General features: G+C 47.3%; 1 protein-coding gene across 1 annotated transcript; it reads right to left on the reverse strand.

Moving 5' to 3' along the window:
- Positions 1-9,658: 9,658 nt before the first annotated feature.
- Positions 9,659-11,905, reverse strand: LOC120713568. Its single transcript, XM_039999502.1, has 2 exons — positions 11,739-11,905; positions 9,659-10,637 (listed from the first exon to the last, which is right to left on the reverse strand). Exons 1-2 carry the CDS (start codon positions 11,903-11,905, stop codon positions 9,659-9,661), a joined length of 1,146 nt encoding a protein of 381 aa, XP_039855436.1.
- Positions 11,906-24,782: the final 12,877 nt, after the last annotated feature.

Genomic DNA, 24,782 nt, shown 5'->3' on the forward strand with positions numbered 1-24,782 from the left:
AGTAGGGAGAAGCTTGTGTGCATCCATTCTTGGTGATTGGTTCTTGCTCAAGTGAAGGTCCTAGCTTGTTACTCTTGCCGTGTGTTTGGTTGCGGGATCAATGGGTTGGGTTGGATCCAACCCGGATTTTAGGGACGGAGCCGACCCGTCCATTGTTTGGTTGCACTTCTGATTTTGGGGACAGAGTGAACCCATTTCATGTTTGGTTGAAGGAATTGGGAATATGGATTGGATGGCATGATAACACCGTTAATGAGGGTCCCACTTGCCACCAATTGACCCCACCTGTCAACCTCTCACCTTTTTCTTTTTCTTTTTTTCTAACCCTTATCTTCTTCCTCAGCCCGACGGGGGGGGGGGGGCTGCCGCGCAGTTCGTCGGGCCCCCCGCCGGACCCGCCGACCCCCGCCGCCGGCCTCGCCCGGTCCCCTGCCCCCGGCCGGCCCCCCGCCGCCGGCCGCGCTGCGCGGCCCACGGCGGGCGGCGGCCTGCGCCCGGCCGCCGCAGCAGGCCGCCTACGCCAGCCCCACCCCCCCACCCCCCGCCGGCCGGGCTGCGCGGCCTATGCCGGCCGAGCTCGCCTCCTCCGACCGCGGCGGCAGAGCTCGCCGCCTCGCCCCGACCCTCCGCCTCGCCCCGTCCCGGCAGCCGGATGTTGCCCGCCGCCGCCTGCGCTCCGCCAACTCAACCACGCAGGCCTCCTCCGCCCGCCGCCCCGTCTCTGCTCGGAACTGCGCCCCGCCGCTGCGGCCTCCACGTCGATGTCTCACGCGAGGAAGAAGACGTCACCCGTCTCTGCTCGGACGGAACCCGCGCGGGTCAAACTCGTCCGCCAGATTTTGACGGACAGGGCCAACCCGCATATGTTGCGAATATTCCATCTCAGAGCGGCTCCAACCTCCTCCGTTCTCCATCCAAACGCTTGAAAAGAAGGTTCGCTCCGACCTGGTTGGAGCCATCCACTCAACCAAACAGACGGTTGGTGATTGGCATCACCTAGGGCGATCTTGGTGATCGGGGTGTTTCTTTCGGAGCTTGCCAATTGGTTGTGGGAGCTCGAAGAAGAAGTTTGTACGTGGCTTGAGCTCCACCACGCCGGAGATGGCGAACGTAGTCTCTTAGTGAACGCCCTCGTCTTGGTGACTTGGGAGGTGACAATACTCTTTGTGAGTGTCACAATGTGGATTAGGGGTGTGTGCCAACACATCGATACCACGGGAAAAAAATCCGGCTGTCTCTTGTCCATCTCTTTACATTCAAGCACTCACTTTATTGAAATTCTTCATGTGCTTGATCTTAGAGACCATAACTTAGCTTTTCACCTAGAAGTATCTTTTCTAGCTTGTGTAGGTCGCTTAAGTTAGCCGGTTGGTGAATTGTGCCTTTCTAGCTTTGCATAGGTTAAGGTTGATTTATATTGTTTTAGAAATTTGAAAAAGGCCCAATTCACATGTTTTTTTTAATACAAATGTTAAGTTGAAATTATGTAATGCTTATTGTGCTTCTAATGAAGCATTTGTTGTATGGATTTTGAGTCCTAGATTACATTCTTAGTTACATAAGCAATGCACAAAATGTTGAATTATTTTTTAGCAATAAATATATGTACACCAATGTTATTTTTCTATAAAATTATAAGGCAAGTAATTGAATTGTCAACGGGAATATATTATTTGTTTAATTAAATTGTGTACATTTATCAAAAGTAAGAGCTTGCACAATTTATTTTGATGGCACACAAATATCATTTAAAATGAATTAAAGGCATCATTGGCATGCGACTCATTAAAGGAACATTTTCATGATTACCAATATAAACATATACTCATCACTCCTACATGCATGTAAAATTGGTCTATACGGTGGCATACATTATAGGTTTATTTTGAGTTAGTTTTTATGTATTTTAGTGGTAGAACTGGATAAGTTAGAAACATATATGGGCATATTTTGTATGCATAAAAAATATAATAGCATATTTCTGCATATTTGGTGTACATTTGGGGGGGACATTTTTGTCAACAATTGCATAAGTGATTAATTAACATGTAAACTTACGTGGTTACTAGGTAGTTATTATAATGGGAAATGTGGGAAATTTAGACTTTTTAGATGGTGTTGCACCAGGAAACCGTTGGGGGGTCTCCCTGGTGATGCAACACAATAGGGCCGGGAGGTGTATGTGGATCTTAGGGATCGCTCCTCCTTGCTGCGACCCACGATCAGCTGAACAGCTCAGCCGATCGTCTTGGCTTGGTGGTGGTTGGGCGTGCCACCTGGCTGACGACCTAGCCAGGAAGGTTGCGTGCATGTGCGTGATCGGAGAATTGCCCTGCTGTTGCCGCGGGAAAACGACGGACGCAGATCCGGCGTGCAGCACACGATGAGCCGGGAGATCGTACTGCTGCTACCCTCGTCTCTCCTAGTGCGGCTCGTACTCGGCTTCGGTGATGTTCAGGGCGTGCCATCTGGCTTGACCTGCAGCCAGGAAGGGGTGAGTGGTGCGACTTTGCCTCCTACTTTTCCTGTGTCACAACAAAGGTAAACGTTAAATCCCTGCTAGATCGCTCGGATCGGCACCTGTCAACCCCAGGGTCTTGCATCGGCAAAATTAGCCGATCAGGGGGACGTCCTCAAGCATATCGGCACTTCTGCCGATTGCAGATGCATTTAATGAAGAATAAACGAATAAAGCAGGAAATGACACCAAATAAGATAAATAAACCTGCTCCGAACATCATATAAGCAAATCTATCTATACAGATCGGCTCATGCTACGCGTAACCAGAATTAATCTAAGTGCGCGCGAACATAGCCTAGAATCTCCAAGGAAACCCATCCATACGAACAGATCTAATCCTAAGACATTTCGGGCAGGGTGCTCGGCACATGCTGTTCTATCGGCAAGTCTCTTGCACGTGTTGCAGTGCACGTCGTGGATTGTAACGGACGACTAGAAAACATGTTCCGGGCGAGCATGCTGCAAACGGACAAAACAGACTCTGCCGATCGCACAGATCGGCAAACCAGAGTATCGGCAAACAAGCCGATACGAAGCAAACTATGATGACTCTGTAGGCAAAAAGGACTCTCCTAGTAAACGTAATAAATCAATCTATCAAAACGGATTAAATGAACGTAAACCATTTTAGATCGAAGATTAAGTAAAAAGGGCCAAATAAACGACACACACAAATATAGGAACGTCCCGGACTACCAGGGCCAGATAAACACGGTGCACGAATATAGGAACATCTTCAATGTAATCTACGACACTAGAACGGAAAACGAACACATGAGAACCCTTTTGACAAACCGATCTACTACGTGCTAAACGACAACAGACACGCAATGCAGCACCTTTGCGAGAGACAAATTACATATGATGTGTAGATCTATGCACTCGTATTACATTGAACATGAGAAGAAAGATAAGACATACGAGGCATGGTACATGCGAGCCGATCTATTACATGAAGCACAAATACACGAAAGATCGATAAACATGCAGGATAACTAGCAAAACTCGCCAACAACAACGCTTAGTACGAGTTTTACCATTGATAAGAGCAAGTGCCCTGATCGCTTGCACGATCGGGGCCTAACGGCACTTACTCGGGAAACCCTCGGAGGCTATGGTTTGGCGATGCGCCAGGTTTGCTGTGGTGAGGACACCCGTTGTGAGGAAATAAATGTCATCTCCCTTATTCAATGAGAATAGGTACATATTTATAGTCCGTAGACTTGGTAAACAATCCATAATTAAAAAAAGCTAATTCTAGGCTAGTAAAACTAATTTATCTAATTACACTGATAAATGAAGCCCATCGGCTTCCAATATGGACTGCGGCCGCCACTTCCTTGGACGACTCAAACCAGCCCATAACGCAATTTGGCCCACGTCTGATTGGGTCAAATTCTGGCGATAACACATGCCCCCTGGTTTCGTCAATAATGATTATTGCGAAATCAGAAAACAGAGTCTTCCAAAAAACAAAACGCCTCTTTGATCGTCAACGACTCATCGGAAACCGAGCCCGAGACCCCTTCACCTTCCTCTTGGTGCCTTTATAATCTGTCGCCATCGCCCGGCTTCCACACACACCTTCGTCGGCAAAAAATCCTTTTTTCTAAACCAAATCCGCCAATGGCTTCTTCCTGCAGTAGCAACAACACACCGCCCTCTTCCCCAAAATCTCCGCTTCCTCCTCCTCGCCGACCACCAACCCCGGAATATCCCCCCGGGTTCTCCCCAGAACGGGTTCCAACCCCGGAACACCAACCAGAGCTCAAATGGCAAGAGCTCCCAGCGTGGTACGATGATAAGAAGTCGTGGAGCTTCAGCTCCCCAAGCCTCGCCACGCCATCACCGAAGACCAGCGGCGAGGAGGACCTGCTCCTCGGCTCCAGCATCGGCTCCCCCAGCTTTGACTGCAGCTGGTGGGACGCCACGGCAACATCGAGGATGAGAACATCCCCGACCGCGTCCTCCTCTTCGGCCACGGAGAGGACCACAAGCAGCGGCGGCGACGACATGGAGGAGGCGGACTCCAAAATCCCCTCCTCCGACGAAGATGAAGATGGCTTCGCCGACGACGAAGCCGATGCCGATGAGGCATCCGAAGCCGACTCCGACAAGGATGTACCGGCATCCCCGAAGTAGAATAGGACTTAGAAAATCCCCGAATAACGGGCGATTAACAGCCACTGAATCGGCTTTCTTTGTAAAATTTCCTTCGAATCAATGCAAGATCTATTTTTTTCTTAATTTTTGAAGAAAATTTTCCTTTTTACTTATACGTTCTCTTTTTTTACATATATTTTTAGGCCCGATGGCATCGCATCGGACTTATACTTATTTCAAGTCGGATGCGACTTATACTTGTTTCGGGTCCGATGGCACCGCATTGGGTTCACCGACGCATCGACAAGACAGAACACCCTGAGCCTTAAATGCGCGGCACGGACTCCCAACCTCGTCCATCCGACGCCGATAAATTTGTTGGCCTTTCTAGAAATAGAGTTCACAGCCCATTTCAAACGGTTTAAAAGTGCGATTTGAACTCACTCTGCGCTTCACAAACCCCAGAAATCCAATCTCCCTTCAGGCCTCAACAACCTCCCTGCTCTATCTCAAAACAGAGTCGCCGGTTCTAGAGGCGCAACTCCGCCACCATCAACTTAATCAATCTAATGGCTTCATCCTCCGGAGTAGGATCACCGGCAGGCTCTAACCACCCCTTTCTCGGCCTAAAGGTAAGATTTTTGGACTTTCTTCCCTGTCGATCAGGAAGGATTCATATTCTGAATTTCGAATCTGGTTCTTCTTTTGCGAATTTCAGGCCAGTGATATCTTAATCCCATCGACCTCTAATCCCAACTCCTGCAGTTTAGGCCCCCACTCTTTTGAACCTCCTTTAGATCTGATTTCTGCCGAAACACAGAGAAACCCATTCATGGCCCAAACGCCCAACCCAAATCTCTTGACCGATCAATTACGGGCTTGGCCATTCCCCATGGATGGTTGGTCAGACTGGTATGAGCATGTAGCCAAACACCATATGGCTGACTGGCAAAAGTTAGGAATAGCCGATGCCCTTTCTCTAACTCTTTCTCCAATAGAGAAAAATGAAAACCTCTTGCGGTCCATCGGCTACTTCTGGTCAGACACTCTGAACTGTTTCATGTTTGGATGTGGACCCATGACCCCAACTTTGATGGACGTGGTGATGATATTGGGTCTCGACATCCATTCCACCTGTCCTTCTCCTTACACGCTGGGAGAGTGCACATACAAAATAGTTAATAAAGATGCAGCCCGCAACTAGAGTCTGTACATTGCATACCACCAAAAATCAAAAGGCACTGTAGAACATCGAGAACATACGGCATTCCTGAATCTCTGGCTAGACCACTTTCTTTTCTGTGGGTCTTCCCTGGCACCCACCAAGAATTATCTGAATCTAGCAAACAGGCTGGCCTCAGGGACTCCCATAGCGCTAGGAAAACTGTTCCTAGGCATTCTGTATCGCCACTTGTCCTTGAACAATACCCGGCTTCTCTCTGGTAATCGCATCAGAGCCGGAGGACCATGGTGGTTCCTGCAACTGTGGTGTCAGCTGTACTTCGCCCCAAACATCCCTGACTTCCCACGCCTGACAAATCTTTCTTTCCCAGACCCCAGTGGCAAACTCATCAGATGCACTTCCTATGGACAGGCCTTGTACCGACTCCCTGGTAGTAAAGCAAGCGAGAAGGAAACAGCTAAATGGTTCAAGCTATTTTATGATGACAGAACTCGCATCTCCTTCTCGGCTTATCCTGAACCTGAAAATTTTGAAAACCCTACCATCTTCAGGCTGTCTGACTTTGCCGAAGATGACGACACCCGAGACCTGTATGTCAGGATGATCTGCCCTTGCCTTTTACCTGTCAGTATAACCACTAGCAACAAAATCATCAAAACCGGCTATGAAGCCTACCAGCCGGTTATTGCTGCACGTCAACTCGGCCTGAACCAAATTTCTCCTTTCTTCATAATCCATGAGACCTTTCAAAGCCGAGCCGACTTCACAGAGCGCCTCATAATCATCCGGGCTTATAATCTTTTCTCTGACTTGATTATCCCGATACCTCATAATTTGGAATTCACATACACATCCGAGGGCTTTGACACCTGGTGGTCATATTGGCGAGCACACCTCTTCCGTGGCCCACTTAGCACATTTCTGATCGGCATCGACCCATCACACATACCGACATCAGCAGAGGTGAATTTGCCGATCCAATCCTCCTTAGGTTTAACTGCATCTTGATTGCTGACATAATTTCTTTTTTCAGCTTGCAGAGAAACCTGTCCCAAAAAACGCTGACGGAGAGCCATTCACATATCTGCCCACGGCTCCAGTACCTTTGTACGGGAAAAAGGCTCCATCACTAGAGAAAATCCTTCTGGCTAACTCCGAGAAGAAACGTAGGCGCGATGCCATTCAACCAGCATCGGCCAAAAGAACCAGAACAACCAGAGTTACCGGGACAAAGAAACATGCTCCCATCATTCCAGTTTTGGATTCCGAGGATGATTCGGTAAGACTTTATACTAGCAAGAACAAACAGCCCGCTGGTCTTACATTCTGACCTCCTTATGATTTGTTACTCTATAGGCGCATGACCCCCTGGAGAACAGAATTGGTCCACTGCTCTCAGCCATCGACAATCCTGTGCCTGACCTCCCTGCTGCCGATGCATCCTCATCAGAGCTCGAAACATCTACCGGCTATTCAGCCGGTACGCCAAGCAATCCTCCGGCCGATGAACCACCAGCCGTAGAGGTAAGTCACAACAAATTCAAGGTCTCGTCTGCTTCTCCTTGTATTAACATCTTAATTCATGCCTGAAAACAGGACCTGCCGATCACAACAGACCTTGCCTCTCCATCAACTGACATGACCTTGGCGGTACCAAGTCCTTCAACCGAAAAGGATATACCAGCCGATCTTGCAGATTGGCTGAAAGAAATAAAAGGCTTGCTAGAAATGCCGATGCTTCAGCTGTTCCAACATGAAGAAAGCCTCCGCGCGGCCCTGGATGCAGTCGCCGAGTACCTCCCTTCCGATCTCCTGCAAGCTCTCCACTACGCAGCAGACCTTGGTTATCACAGAGAGGAGGTAACAACAGCATCGGCACGGATCGCAGCCCGGTAGAAAGAAGGCGCCCTGAAGGAAGAAATTGCCAAAGAGAGCTTGATCCTGCGCCAAGAGAAAAGTGCCTTGGTCGATGAAGGTGTGCGATCGGCCCTGTCCCTGGAGCTACAGGAACTGACCAAGGAACACAGCGAGATAGCCACAGAAATCCAACGCCTCCAACAAAAGCTTTCTGTAATCGCAGGAGATATTGCCGCAAGGGAGGTCAAGATGAAGCACCTCGATGATGAAAAACGGAAGCGGGAAGAAGCACTAGCATCCCGGCTGGTAGGACTCCGGGACCGGCAGAGCCAGCTAACTCCAGGCGTCGATGCCTTTGACCGCGCTGTGATTGCCTCCATTGACGTCATTCGTCAACAAGCTTTGGATGCTCTCTCCTCATTCCTCCAGTGATCTACTACTGTATTGAAAACTCTGCCCCCCGAGTTTAACAGCTCGGTTATGTTTTAACAACTGTCGTTTTAATAACTGTCTTCCTCCCTCTCTCCTTTTCTCTTTTTATATATATTTGACCTCAAGGCGATGGCACTACATCGGCTCTTCCATATCTAACCTTCTTTCTTCTTTCTTTTTAATCTCGAGGCGATGACACTGCATCGGCTCTACTTTCCTCCGAGATCGAGGCAACTTTACCTTCCTATGAGTTCACAGACTGATGGCAACACATCAACCTGGCACCAGTCGACAGATATAGCTTCACGAGCCCACCCATAAGCTCCGGTAATACTTCTTTAAATATTTCCCATTGACATTGCGGTTGAATCTCACCCTCTCGAGGGTTTCCATACGATAAGAATTTCCTGGTGCCATCTCCACTATGCGATAAGGACCATGCCAATTTGGCGACCATTTGCCATAAGCCGGATCTTTAGTCCCAATTGGCAACACTAATTCCCAACCGAGGTCTCCGACATGGAAATTTTTCGGCCTAACCTTCTTGTTGTAGGCCCTGGCCACTTTTGGTTTATTTTCTTTAATCTTTTCTAGAGACCAGAGTCGGAGTTCTGTGAGAACCTCTATATTGACGTTCATAAGGGAAGAATAGTCATCGGCTGATATGCTATTCTGCAGCGTAACACGCCGAGAGCCGATGCTAATCTCCCAGGGCATCACAACTTCCTGACCGTAGACCAACTGATACGGCGCACACTTGACCGAGCCATGACACGACATCCGATATGCCCACAGAGCTTCCGCTAAACACTCATGCCATTGCTTCGGGTATTCGTTGATCTTTCGCTTTATCAATTTAATCAGGCTCTTGTTGGAAGCTTCAGTCTGCCCATTGGCCTGCGCATAGTATGGTGACGACTGAATCAGAGTTATCCCCATGTCCTTGGCGAACTTCTTGAATTCTTTCGCTATAAAAATTGTTCCCTGGTCGGTAGTAATCGTCTGCGGAATGCCAAATCTGTAAACGATGTGCTCTTTTACGAAGTTCACCACATCTCTAGCTGTAACATTTTTCATTGGTACAGCTTCCACCCACTTGGTGAAATAATATGTGGCCGCTAGGATCCACTTGTGGCCCTCGCTGGTCGGTGGGTTGATCTGGCTGATCATGTACATACCCCAACCTCTGAACGGCCATGGCTTCACAATCGGATGCAATAGGTCTGCTGGAGCCATCTGTACTGCGCCAAACCTCTGACAGTCTTGGCGCCCCTTGTAATACTTGAAACAATCCTCCAGCATTGACGGCCAATAAAAACCAGACCTCCTGATCAGCCACTTCATCTTATGCATGGGCAAATGAGTGCCGCACGTCCCTTCATGCACATCATGCATAATGTTCAAAATTTCGGTGGGGCCGAGACATTTTAGCAATACTCCGTCGATGGCGCGGAAGTATAGTTCATCATCGACAAGCACATGCCTGAGTGCTCTGCGATGTGTCTTCCTATCTGCCCCCCCCCCCGAGCCGGATCCTTCAGATAGTGGAGGAGATTGGCTCTTCAATCGACTGCGCTCTGCTGCAGTATGTCAACCGAAACATCATCAGTCTGTGGAATGTACCCGGACGCAACTTGCGCCAGCCTGTTAGCGTCGCCATTTTGCTCCCGTGGGATCCATGTCAACATAACTTGGCGAAATTTTACCATCAGATCATGGCACTTGATGAAGTAGGGGTACAAATTATCACTGACGCAGTCGTAATCCTCTGTAAGCTGACGAATAACCACCTTCGAATCACCGAAGATTTCTACAACTTCGGCGCCGGCGTCCAGGAGGAGTTCCAAGCCTTTATGGACAGCCTCATACTCTGTTTGATTATTGGTGAGCTTAGACGCCAAACGAAAAGCGAACTGGAAAGTTACCCCGCGTGAAGAGACGATGTAGAGCCCGACGCCGCACGCGGGATCGCAGGTGGATCCATCGAAGAACAAAACCCAGGGTCTAACGCCGACGAAAGACGTTGATGACACCACCCTTTCTGTGATGAGATCTGCCAAAGCTTGGCCCTTGACGGCTTTGGCTGGTTGAAACCTAACATCAAATTCCGAGAGTGCATACATCCATTTGCCGAGCCGACCCTTGAGTATGGGCGCTGCCAGCATGTGCTTTATGACATCAGCTTTGCAAACGACGTGAGTTTCTGCGTTGAGCAGGTAGTGCCACAACTTGGTGCATGTGAAGTACAGACACAAGCAGAGGCGCTCCATCTTGTTGTACCTTGTTTCCGCGTCGAGCAGGCGTCGGCTGAGGTAGAACACGATTCTCTCTTTCCCTTGGAATTCTTGGATCAGGACGGAGCCGACGGATACGGCATCGGCTGACAGGTACACGGTGAACGGTTGATCCGACCGAGGTGGGACCAAGACTGGTGGCGACGATAGGTACTGCTTCGAGTTGTCAAACGCCTTTTGTTGCTCCTGCCCCCAGAAGAATTCACCGGCACTTTTAATCTTGACGAGTGGCATGAACGGCTCGATTCTACCAGACAGATTCGATATGAACCGTCTGATGTAATTGAGTTTGCCGATCAGACTCTGCAACTATTTTTATCCCCTGGTGGAGTCATAGTCATGATTGCATTTTTGCTTTTGTCGCCGATCTCTATACCGCGCTCGTGTACCATGTATCCCAAGAACTGCCCTGCTATGATGCCGAATGCGCATTTCTTGGGGTTCATCTTTAGGCCGTGTAGCCGCGTACACTCCAAGACTAACCTCAAATCTGCTAGTTGTGACTCAGGCAAAGCCGATTTGACCATGACGTCATCAATGTAGACCTCCACCAACCGTCCGATAAGATCATGAAAGATATAATTCATTGCCCGTTGGTAGGTTGCTCCGGCATTCTTAAGGCCAAAGGCCATGACGATCCACTCAAACAAACCGATGTTGCCCGGACATCTGAAAGCGGTTTTGAAAATATCTTCTTCCGCCATGAGAATCTGGTTATATCCTGCATTCCCATCCAAAAAGCTCATCATCTTGTGTCCAGCTGCTGCATCTACGAGCAGATCGGCTACTGGCATCGGGTACTCATCTTTGGGGGTGGCCCTGTTGAGATCCCTGAAATCGATGCAGACACGAAGTTGGCTGTTCTTTTTTCTGACCGGTACAATATTGGATATCCACGTCGCATACCTGCATGGTCGAATAAAGCCTGCTTCGGTCATTTTCTGGATTTCGTCCTTGATTTCCCCCAATATCTCGGGATTGAATTTTCGAGGGGGTTGAGCGTGCAGGCGGAATCCTGGCTTGATCGGTAATCTGTGCTCAACAATTGAACGGTCCAAACCGGGCATCTCATGATATTCCCATGCGAAGCAATCTGAGAACTACTTTAGGAGGCTGGACAGCCGAGATTTGGCCTCCGCTTGGATCTTCCGGCTTATATACGTGGGGCGGGGACGATCGCCCGATTCGATGTTGATTTCTTCTAGCTCATCGGCCGGCGTAAACCCAAAACCCAACTTGCCGTCCTCCGCTATCTCGGTGGTGCAAATGGTGTGAGACATAGAAAAATATAGGGGCCGATGGCTCGCATCGGCCAATTTCATCTTATTTTGACAAAAAAACTTATTGCCGATTAATATAGGTGAACTGCTGGATAACTTGGGCTGCCAATTCCTCCATAACTTGGTCGTACTTGCGCTTGTGCTCTGGCGTCAGATCTTGCAACGTCGGCTGAGCAGTCTTTCCCTCGGGAAGGGACGTGTTGTCTTGGTCATTGAACTTGGAAGTCGACGGCATGTTGACGTTCGTCTTCTTTAGGGTCCCACCGGGCGTGCCAAAAATGTGTTGTCGCGGGAAAACGACGGACGCAGATTCGGCGTCAACACACGATGAGCCGGGAGATCGCGCTGCTGCTACCCTCGTCTCTCATAGTGTGGCTCGTACTCGGCTTCGGTGATGTTCACAACAAAGGTGAGTGGTGCGACTTTGACTCCTGCTTTTCCTGTGTCACAACAAAGGTAAACGTTAAATCCCTGCCGGATTGCTCGGATCGGCACCTGTCAACCCCAGGGTCTTGCATCGGCAAAATTAGCCGATCAGGGGGACGTCCTCAAGCATATCGGCACTTCTGCCAATTGCAGATGCATTTAATGAAGAATAAACGAATAAAGCAGGAAAGGACACCAAATAAGATAAATAAACCTGCTTCGAACATGATATAAGCAAATCTATCTATACAGATCGGCTCTTGCTACGCGTAACCAGAATTAATCTAAGTGCGTGCGAACATTGCCTAGAATCTCCATGGAAACCCATCTATACGAACAGATCTAATCTTAAGACATATCAGGCAGGGTGCTCGGCACATGCTGTTCTATCGACAAGTCGCTTGCACGTGTTGCAGCGCAAGTCGTGGATTGTAACGAACGACTAGAAAACATGTTCCGGGCGAGCATGCCGCAAACGGACAAAACAGACTCTGCCGATCTCGCAGATCGGCAAACCAGAGTATCGGCAAACAAGCCGATACAAAGCAAACTATGATGACTCTGTAGGCAAAAAGGACTCTCCTAGTAAACATAATAAATCAATCTATCAAAATGGATCAAATGAACGTAAACCGTTTTAGATCGAAGATTAAGTAAAAAGGGCCAAATAAACGACACACGCGAATATAGGAACGTCCCAGACTACCAGGGCCAGATAAACACGGTGCACGAATATAGGAACATCCTCAATGTAATCTACGACACTAGAACAGAAAACGAACACATGAGAGCCCTTTTGACAAACCGATCTACTACATGCTAAATGACAACAGACATGCAATGCAACACTTTTGCGAGAGACAAATTTCCTATGACGTGTAGATCTATGCACTCGTATTACATTGAACATGAGAAGAAAGATAAGACATATGAGGCATGGTACATGCGAACCGATCTATTACATGAAGCACAAATACATGAAAGATCGATAAACATGCAGGATAACTAGGAAAACTCGCCAACAACATCGATTAGTACGAGTTTTACCATTGATAAGAGCAAGTGCCCCGATCGCTTCCACGATCGGGGCCTAACAGCACTTACTCGGGAAACCCTCGGAGGCTAGGGTTTGGTGATGTGCCAGGTTTGCTGTGGTGAGGACACCCGTTGTGAGGAAACAAATGTCATCTCCCTTATTCAATGAGAATAGGTACATATTTATAGTCCGTAGACTTGGTAAACAATACATAATAAAAAAACCCTAATTCTAGGCTAGTAAAACTAATTTATCTAATTACACTGATAAATGAAGCCCATCGGCTTCAAATACGGACTACGGCCTCCGCTTCCTTGGACGACTCAAACCAGCCCATAACGCAATTTGGCCCACCTCTGATTCGGTCAAATTCTGGCGATAACACCTGCAGATATACAAACAAGCAAACGGGCGTAAAATCCTAGCTGACCGCGGAGATTGGTTTAATTCCTCCGAGTAGATCGGCTCATACGGGCCGATCGCTTCCTTGCTTTCTGTCTGGTTAGTTCATCGGCAGAGCACGAACAAGGAGGCAAAAGATGTACGAAAAAACCAATCTAAAAACATGATATAACAGATCTATATAATCAAATCGGCTTCTAACCAGGACCTCCATAGAAATTCATCTAACTACACAGATACATATTACGACACGTATAGATAGGGTGGTCGATGTACGTTATCTATTGGCAAGTCGCGTGCACACGCTGCGGAGACATGTCAAGGATTGTAACAAGCAATTAGGTAATGTACAATGAGCTACACGAATATTGATCTATAGCGTGAAGCACAGATACATAAACAGATCGATAAACATGCAAAGGTAAAGACGGATCTCGCGGCAAGCTAGACTTGTCGCAAGATTCGTCTGGGTAAACGATAGATCTCGTGCCGAGCTAGGCTCGGCACGACATGAGATTCATCAGGATAACTAATGGATCTCGCGCCGGGCTAGGCTCGACACGAGATTCATCATGGTAACTAGCGAACCGTGCCATCAAAAACGCTTCAGTACACGATCCGCCAGGCGACTAACGCTGTAATGCCCTTAACGAAGTGAATCATTAGTGCAGCATGACGCTGGCCGACGTGGAAGTTCTGGCGGGGAGTATCTGAATGCAATATTATTCCATTTAGAGAGAGCGGGGTAAGTTATTCCAATGGACATCACGAGTTGCGCTGATTTCCTCGTGGGCCCATTGGACTAACGCGCTCACGGTGTTCTTTCGCCTAAGCCCGTTGCGAAAGCGGGCCCTGGGTATTAATGAGCAATGTCCTCGTGCGGGGCTCACTAATTTTATCAGTCCCCGCCATGCTTTTCCAACTTGTGATACGGACACGAGCGCGGCTGCGGGAGTGCGGACGCTGACGCGCGGGCCAGCCTTGTCAGCGACGCGGAGGCCGACGCCCGTGCGGGCGACGCGCGTGCGGGCGACGCGGGATGTGGGCGGAGCGCTAGCGCCGGCTTGCTGGGCTGCGACGCTCGGTTGGGCCAGGAAAAAGTGAAGCTGGGCCTGCGAGGAAAGAGGGAAAGGAAAGGAAAGGGCCGGGATGCTTGGGCCGGTTTGGGTTTCTCTTTTTCTTTCTCTTTTTTTTCTTTTTCAAACTCTACTCATCTATTTGAATTAAAATGAAATTTGAATTCAAACCCTAAGCACTCAACCAAATAAAATTTATGCACCAGCATGAATGCACAAACATGTTAAACCTAAAATAAATTTTAATTACTTGTGAAAGAAATTACATTTAAATGCAAGGCTAAGCAAATAAATTCTAGAAACTTAAATAAAACCAATTAAATTTATTATAAAATGCTAAAATTTAAATTAGGGTGTTACAAACCTACCCCCTTACAGGAATCTCGTCCCGAGATTCAAATGGGCTGGCTAGTAAAGAGATCTGGATATGTCTTCCTCAGCTCATCTTCTCGCTCCCAAGTAGCTTCATCCTCAGTGTGATGGCTTCACTGAACTCTGCACATCCTGATCTTTCGGTTCCATGTGACCCTCTCAGATGTCTCCAGAATCTTCACCGGATTCTCGGTGTAGGTCAGATCTTCCTGTACATCTAACCCTTCCAGCGGTGCTTGCTCTTCTGGCACCCTCAAACGCTTCTTCAACTGGGAGACATGGAACACATCATGCACCCCTAAGAGGTTGGGAGGTAACTCCAAGTGATATGCTACCTCTCCCTTCCGTTCTAGTACCTTGAACGGACCAATGTATCTAGGGGCTAGCTTCCCCTTCACATTAAACCTGCGGATTCCTCTCATCGGTGAGACCTTCAGATATACATAATCATCCACTGCAAAGGTCAAATCCCTCCTTCAGACATCCGCATAACTCTTCTGCCGGGTCTGACTAACCCTCAGATTCTCCCGTATCTGCTGCATTTGCTGCTCGGCATCCTCAATGATATCAGGTCCAAACACCTGCTTCTCTCCAATCTGATCCCAAATACAGAGGAGTCCTGCACTTCCGGCCATACAAAGCCTCAAATGGTGACTTCTTGAGACTGGCTTGATAACTGTTATTATACGAGAACTCCGCAAATAGCAGGCACTTGTCCCAGCTGGTACCAAATTGTGTAGCACATGCCCGCAGCATATCTTCCAACACTTGGTTGGTTCTCTCTGTCTACCCATCTGTCTGAGGATGATAGGCGGTACTGAAGCGCAGCTTTGTATCCAACGAATCATGCAGCTGCTCCCAGAACCATGAAGTGAACTATGATCCTCGGTCATATATGATCTTCTTGGGCACACCATGCAGACACACTATCCGGGAGATGTACAACTCTGCGAGTCTGGCGCCGGAGTAAGTAGTGTTCACCAGAATGAAGTGGGCAACTTTCATCAATCGATCCACTACTACCCATATGGAGTTGTACCCCTTCTGAGTATGAGGCAATCCCACAATGAAGTCCATAGTGATTTCCTCCCATTTCCACTCTGGAATCTTCAATGGCTATAACAATCCTGCTGGCCTCTGATGTTCTGCCTTCACACACTGACAGGTGTCACAAATAGCCACGTACTTGTGGCGTCTCACCCTGAATTAAACCGGCTCAAGTGCGCTAACCATCACCTTAAGGGTAATCCCGGCTACTACGCACTTCAAACGGAGTAATCCGAAGCTGACGTCGAGTAACATCCCGATTAAACCACTGGAACTTGGATCGAAACAACACATACAAATACTCGCACGAAGGTGAGCCCAGAGTTACAACATCTCACACACTTTACAACACAGAGTTTGAAACTTAAAAGTTATTACAACACAGGTCCCAACAGTAAATATTTCAATTTGAGACATAAAACATAGATAAGATTTTTGTTGCTGCAGCGGAAATATTAAACACAGCGGAAGTCTAACGTCGTGAAGTAAGAATGCGATGAAGCCCGTACGCATTCTCACTTGGGGGTGTCATCGTCTGCGGAAAACGGACACCACTCCACGGTCCAACCAGGAGGAAGTTCATACGGCCAGGTCATATTAGCGATCTGGTCTACAAACATATCTGCAAAACAAAAATTATCCACAAGCAAGGCTGAGTATACTAATACTCAGCAAGGCTTACCCGACTAATGTGTATACTTAGCCCACTTAACAAGACATGCAAGGCTTTTGGCTTGAGGGGTTTATTTTGCCGAAAAGAGACTAATAATAGATCCTTACTTTCAACTTTTAGCTTTCATATTCAATTATAGCTTAACCATTCTAGGTGAGCACCTATCTAAACATCCATGATGGAACAGACATTTATCTTTCATCATCCAACACATTCATAGTCATCATCATCTTCCACTTCTTACTCTATGTGGCAGCAGTATTAAGCAGTCTCATTAACCGCGAGAAGCGAACGATTCGAATCGAGTTTCTTAACCTTGCAAGGCAAACCTAACACACACGCATGGGAAGCGACGTCACCCACGCAACCGTTCCCTTTTCTTGTCGTGTCATGGGACAAGCCCACCGCCCTCGACTACAGAGTACGAAGACTCTGCACCCGCGCGGTAGCTAGCTGGAACATAAGTAAAGATGGAGGGGAGGTATGTCCCAGCCACGGTCCAATCAGGTATTAAGCTTATCGATTACCATATTTCTCGGCACGTGGTTAGTACGTTCAAACGCTTAACCACCGGTACCACACACTGCGGCCTTAACCATTTTTCGCTAAATAGGCGGGGCATCTACAAGTAACATCGCCCCGTCCGTAGACCTTATTGTTGTAGTGTGCAGTAAACAATCAACTCCTATTTTTCTCGCGAGTGACAGGAAATCACTCGACTTCTATCGAGAAATTAGCTTAGCCAACTAGCGTACCTTAACATCTAGTATAGCAAACATGGGTACCTAGGATCATGCGACTAGGGTTTTCAAACAGCTCCTATAAACTTAATGCGCAAACATTAATACAACATAAATTGCATAATATCTATATACTAGTTAGTAAGGGACATGCTCCGGGCTTGCCTTCTTGCTCGGGGTTAGACTCCGGGTTCACCGAACTTTGGTTCGGGTCTTCGACGGCTTCCGTCCAGTTGACTTGCGCCTCGCGATGTTCCTCTTCATGCTCCGGCACTAGCTCGTCATTGCCGTCGGCGAGGGAAGTCGTCTCTACACGAATGCATATGCATATGTCATTTCAATGTTCTTATTATTAACTCTTCACGATAGAGTTGTAATCCAACAAATCGAGGGGAGCGTGAGTGATTTCATTTACTTACCTTCTTGGGCAATCATTTATAGAGTATAAACATTTCTGGTTTAGTTCATAAAAAGGATTGGTGAGTTTCTATAAACCTCAACTTAAGTATAATGGTTATTATTTCCTCTTATTGTATTAACATGGTTAAATTCATAACTAAGGTTCTTTACATTCTATTGTCATAAAACGTTTACACAAAGTATATCACTTGATGATGGACTTACTTTAAAAATTTCATCCATTTTGGTGCAGTATATTAATTATAAAAAATATAACAAACTGCAGCCTTTAACTTCAACTTAAAATTATACAGGGAGTTATACATGAGTAATGACACTGGAAATTTTACTAAAGGCGTAAAAATACATCATTAGGCTACTGTAAATTTTTCAGATTTAAAGGACTTTCCTACTGGGCATGAAAAATAACACAAGTTATTTATACATAAAGCAAAACTAAAATCTACAAGTAGTTCTGTTCAGTTGCTGGGGTCCAAACTTTTCTAACAGGTTCCTAACACTAACTAGGGGTCACAGGAAATAACTTGGATTTTCTAGGATCATTAACTATTTATTTGATTTTTGTGCGATTGTCCAAGCTTTAAATAGGTCGGACCAGTTTTAATTTACCATAACTAACCAAACTTTTTTTACTGCCTTTAGGGGATAAGGGAAGGCTACTGTAAAATTTCTAGCCGTTAAAACATATTATAGCTGCTATATTAAATGGTTCACCTATTTTAAGCATTTTTTAGAGATCTAATTATTAACCCATGTTATGAACAAGTTCTGGGCTTGAAACTTTTACACAAAGCTAAACAAATGAAATTCAACTCACTGGTAAAATATGACATGCATAGGATGAAAGTATCTTGAGATGTATTTTTGGGTGCATTTTTCTTGTGTTTTAAATAACTTAAAATAAAGTGGTCAAATGCAAATGTGCATGTAACAAAAAGTGTAGATCTACTCTCAAGGAACTTAAGAAATTTGGATTTGAATTTTTCAATTTTTTCTACTAATTTATATGTATTTTACAAGTTCACTGTTTTGATTTAGAAACTTAAAAGGAATCGTTACAAATAGGCCCTCGCTTTTAACAGAAAGCCCCCAGACGAATTGCAATCACTGCAATCAGATCCTTGGCCGAACTCAGAGCAGGGCCGGCAGCGGAGGGAACGATTCCGGCGATGCCGGTGGCCGGCGACGAGGGGGAGGTGGGGGAATCGATAGAGGGGCTCGATCTCTACCTGGGGGTGGTCTCGGGCGTGTCGAAGGTGGTCGGACGCAGCGGGACCGTGGAGGATAGTGGGCAGCGGCGGTGACGCACAGCAGCGGCGATGCTCCGGCGACAGCGGGGCGGAAGCGAGCGACCGGGAAGCACCACTGGGCTATGGGGAAGGTGATGGAATGCTCCAATTGGAAAGTGCACGGCTGGAACAAGGTGCTCCACGGCGAGGGCTTGCGGCGGCTATGGCGGCGGGCTGGGCGCCGGTGTTCTGGCTGTGCGGCGGCTCTGTGCACGGCGAGTTTGGGCTCTAGGGGAGGGAGAATTAGAGAGGGCCGAGGCTTGCAGTGCGAGTGCGGGGTGTGGGGGAGGAGGGAGCACTGCAGGCGCGGCGTGGGGAGGTGGCGTCAGCGTTAATGGCCGTGGCGGCCCGGTTCTGGGCGACGGCGACGCTCCCTGAGCACAGGGGAGGGAAAGGCTCGGGTTCTTGGGCGTTGGCGTGGGAGGCAGAGGGTGGAACGGGCTGCGTTGCGCGAGCTGAAAGAGGGAGAGGGCACTGCAAGGGTGCGGCACTTGACGCACGGCCGTGGTCGTGATGGCCGACCGCGCGCGGCGAGGCCGCAGAGCCTGCGCGGCATGGCGGCCGCGTGGCCGTGGCGACGTGATGGGGCGGAGGAAGCAGCAAGGTCGTGGCCGGCAGGAGCTCTGGTGATGGAACAAGGCGAGCGCAGGCAGCAGCCTTGCACGGCGGCGGGGCAGTGCTACCGCGGGCAGCGGTGGCGTGCGGTCGGGGCCGGCTTAATGGCGGTCAGGGGTCAACTGGCGGCCAGGCAGTCACGGGGGTGAGCGGGGCTCGGCCATGGCGTGGCAGCAGGGCGGCAATGGCGCGGGTGCATGGCGCACGGGCTCTGCCCGACGCGGCGCCATGGTCGGGAACAGTGGCGACAAGGAAAGGAGAAGGGAGGGAGGAGAGAGAGGGATAGGGAGGAAAAAAGAAAGGTGGTCAGCGCCTTTGACCTGAGATTTTCTCCAAAATTTCAATTCAAACTTGAAAATTATTTAATGCCAAAGTTGTTCAAATTTTCAAAACCTACAACTTTCGTTTCAGACACTTTTCCATTTGAGGCTTGGTTTGAAAGTTAGAAATTCGAACTTAATTCAAACGAATAAAACCCTATACGCATTGTTTTTCAAATTTTGTTCAAATTTTTGTATGGCGACTTGAAAATTTTTGAAAATGAAAGTTGTTTGTTAAGCCAAACTCTACAAATTTTGTTTTGGGCAAAAGTTCGTTTGAGCAACAGTTTGAATTTTCATAATTAGCCCATTTAGGACAAATTCGAAATAATTAACTCTTCGTAATTCCGAGTTCAAATGACTCGTCATTTTATGTGCAAGATTTCATTTTCTCTCCTTGGCTTCAACTAGACTTTGATTCATTATAAAGTTGGGAAGATGCCTATAAAATTTCACAGGCATCCGTGCAACTGTTTAAAAGTTATAAATTTTTCCTGACTTATGCTCAAATTATCATATTGCCTGTTTACGGCGTTCGTTTTAAGTCTTTGCGATGTCGTTCGTGAGTACGTGAGTGCTGACAAGCTTGGCTAGGCTCGGGCTAACATCTATACCATGGTTTCACAAAGTTTTCTCTCGCTCTTTAATGATCGTTCTCGCGCTAGCAAACCTGACTTAGGTTCAAATCGGTCTCCTGTGTTTTATCTGTGGTTCACATCTAAACTTTCTTTTCGGCCCTTTTAAGTGTAGTTTAGGCTACTAACCCTAGCTTAACAAAGTTAAAGTCCTAGGCCGTCACAGTACTCTGTAATGGAACGCTTCATTCCATACCACCAGAATCGTTCCTTAAGGTCATAATACATCTTAGTGCTGCCCGGATGAATAGAGTAAGCAGTATCATGAGCCTCACTCAGAATCAACTTCCTGAGATCATTCACATCTGGCACACAGATCCGGTTCTTATACCACAAGGTTCCCTAATCATCCTATCTGAAATGAGGTGCTTTGCCGACCTTGAGTAACTCACGGATCTCCTGCAGCTTCTTGTCTTGTTTCTGGTGCTGCCTGATCTCTGCCTCTAAAGTAGGTTCTGCTTCGAATGCTGCACTCGAAGTACGATGCAAGAAACCCAGACTCAACTGCTCAAACTCCTCGCATAACTCCTGAGGCATCTAGAAAGCCATGGCCATGTTGACATAACTCTTCCTGCTCAGAGCATCTACTACAACATTGGCCTTACCCGGATGATAATGAATCTCCAGGTCATAGTCCTTGATTAACTCCAACCATCTTCGCTGCCGCAAATTCAGCTCATTCTGCGTGAAAATATACTTGAGGCTCTTGTGATCGTTGTAGATATCACACCTCTGCCCAAACAAGTAATGCCTCTAGATCTTCAGAGCATGCACGACTGCGGCTAACTTGAGATCATGGGTCGGATAGTTCAACTCGTGTCGACGCAACTGCCGGGAGGCGTAGGCAATCACTCTGCCTTCTTGCATCAAAACACATCCCAGACCATCTTTCGATGCATCACAATACACCATGAATCTCTTGCTCTGGTCTGGCAATGTAAGGATTGGCGCAGTAGTCAACCACTTGTGTTACTTGTGATTTAGCATCCTTAGTTTCTAAGGTTCATATAGCAATCTGTTAGAGTTCGCCAAACTGACATGCATGTAAATATTATTTTAAAGGTGCTATGGTTTATGAGAGAGTTAGCTTTGGATAGAGCTGCTTGGAAAGCAGCTATCCACGTGCCCGAGCCTTGATTAGGCCCTTCCTTGTGCTTCTTTCCTAAATCCTTTAGAACCCTTGTTTTCTCGTTAAAACCAACCTTCTCAAAAATCTTTAAAAGAAAAAAACTTCCCCCCTTCACTACAGGAAATCCGAAGACATTCGGCGGCTTTTTTAATTTTCGGCGGCCAGTGGCTTGCCGCCGAAAATACCAGCACAATTTTCGGCGGCAAATTGGGGCCGCCGAAAATAGGGTAATTTTCGACAGCCAGACTGGGGCTGTCGAAAATTAGGTTATTTTCGGCGGCCGCAGGTCCTGGCCGCCGAAAATTACGCTATTTTCGGCGGCCGCAGATCCTGGCCGCCGAAAATTAGCTAATTTTCGGCAGCCGTAGCCAAAAGGCCCGCCGAAAGTTAAAGCCCACGGCCCAACCCTATCCCACCCCCGGCCGCTCCCACGCACTCCCAACCCTATCCCGCGATTTTTTCTTTTTATATTTAAAAAAATCAAAATTTCAAAAATATATGACTGTTTTAGGAAATTGCGAAAATGGGCCCCTATCGCCCATGGGGAGGGCGACATGCCTTTTTTGTAAAAAACATTTTTACAAACAGGTCCATGGGCAGCGCAGCGCGGGGGCTCGGTGGCGGGGGGGGGGGGGGGGCGGTCGCCCCCCAACGGGCGACAGGGGGGGCCTGTCGCCCCCTCCTTGGGCGACAGGGTCCCCCCTCTATATAAGGCCTCCACCCCCATTCCCTTCAAATTTGAGCCCAAAAATTCCACCAAAAATTCAGAAAAAAAGAGAGGGGTGAGGAGAAGGGAAGCGGCGAAGCTCTGCCAGATTGTGCACTTGTGATCTACCGGTAACTTCCGTATAAATCCATTGATATTGTATAATAATTTAATTTAATTAGTGGATTAGCAGAATTAGATTTTGTGTTTTAGAACACTCGTTTAGTATTACAATTTCAGTACTATTACAGACTTATTTTTCAATTAATTATGAATTAGAACAGAATTAAGACAGTATCTTATTGATATTGCAGCATAAGGCAATGGCTGCCTCCAATTGTGGAGGATTTTCATGGACCGAAGAAAAATATAGTATAATACTTGATATCATGACCCATCTTGTTATCAGTAAGAAGTTGGATCCGTTAGCGGATGGTACGATAGAGATGGTGTTGTTCAAAGTAGTAGAGTTTAAAGATTTCACATTATTTCGAGGTATTACAACGCAAGATGTAAAGGGACACCTGCTAGAACGTCGGAAGATATACATGAGGGTATGTGAACTAGCGAATCATCCTAATATCATTGGATTATTACAAAGTTCTTATAAGATATGGATGCGGTCAGAGGTGTATGAGATGCACATTAAGGTAAATCTCATTCAGTTCTAATCCCGTCCGTCATTTGGAATCCATATTTATGAAATAGTTAAATTATTGTTTAATTATATGCTAGGATTACCCCGAGGACACGGAGTTGATTAACAAATCGATACCAAATTTTCGTAAATTGGTATGTATCTTCGGTGGACTTATGGCGCAAACTAGACGAAGGAGGTGGATAAGATCTTCGGGTGATAGTACTTGGCCTCTGCAAGAACAGATGACTGGAAGTTCATCGAGTCATGCTGCAGCACCTCAAGCACCAACTTGTGTTAACTGGGATGATGACATGGATGACTTCATGCCCCCAAACCATGGCCTCCAACACATGATGTTCCTCCCCCTGTACATGAACCTAGAACCAGAAAAGAGACAAAGGGAAAGGCAAGAGGTTCGTCAAGTCATGCTGCACCACCTGCAGGACAAACTTGTGTTAACTGGGATGACGACATGGATGACTTCATGCCCCCAAACCATGGCCTCCAACACATGATGTTCCTCCCCCTGTACATGAAGTAGATCCAGAAAAGAGAGAAAGGGAAAGGCAAGAGGTTCGTCGAGCTATACTACACCACCTGCAGCACCACCATCTATCAACTGGGATGACGACCTAGATGATTTCATGCCATGATCTATAACATATGATGTTCATCGGTTTAAGATGTATTCGTATTTAGTATTGTTAATGTTGTATTATGCTTGTATGTATGTCTCGTACCTAACTTGCATTCACTGGACATATACATAATGTCGAGTTTGAATTGTAGTTAGTCCTAATGGAGCATCGAAGCATAAACATACCATCTATCGTATGTAATGGAAAATACGAGAGTGAACAGAGGCGAACGTTGAAGTGTACAAATAAACAGTCCACAGCTATCTCATTACAAATAAACATCAGAGATACAAACATCGGATATATCTAACCACCCCTACGGCGTCGGACCCTCTTAGCCCTCTGCTGGGCATGGACATGGCCCTCGGAGTAGGTGTGACGATCTGGAGACCTCACCTGTCGCTCAGGACGTAAAGGGGGCTGCGGTGTCTGCTGCTAAGAGATCCCAAGTGGTGCTCCTCCTAGCTGTGAATACCCCCAAGACATCGGGGTCACCGTGCGCGCCAGGTGAGTCTGGAGTCAAGCTGTCGAGTTCGTCTAAGGTGACGCCCTCGTTATCTAGAACGAACGTACTCGAAACAAACCCTGCGTAACATATAAACGTAAAACAACATATGTTGCGTTGTAAATTAGTGAGTGTATTGAGAGAGTGTTTTGTACCAGGTCGAAAGGAGTAAGAAGGTTCGGCGCCCGCATCGGGGTAGAATCCTACGCATAAAATGCGGATGTTAGCGTACGCTCGTGTCTTTCGTCATGACATGTAGAAACCGGAATACGAAACATAAACTAACCTGTGTATGCCGGTATCTGTGGCCCCGGTACCATCCCTGGATACGGTCCGCCAACTGGTGGTGCCCCTCTAAACATTCCAGTATGGCCGAACGCAATAGCTGGATCGTATCCTGTTTGTGATATTAGTAAATATGTAGCAAGACTTGATATAATTTT

Source organism: Panicum virgatum, chromosome 6K (genome assembly GCF_016808335.1).
Source record: "Panicum virgatum strain AP13 chromosome 6K, P.virgatum_v5, whole genome shotgun sequence".
NCBI classification, from domain to species: domain Eukaryota; kingdom Viridiplantae; phylum Streptophyta; class Magnoliopsida; order Poales; family Poaceae; genus Panicum; species Panicum virgatum.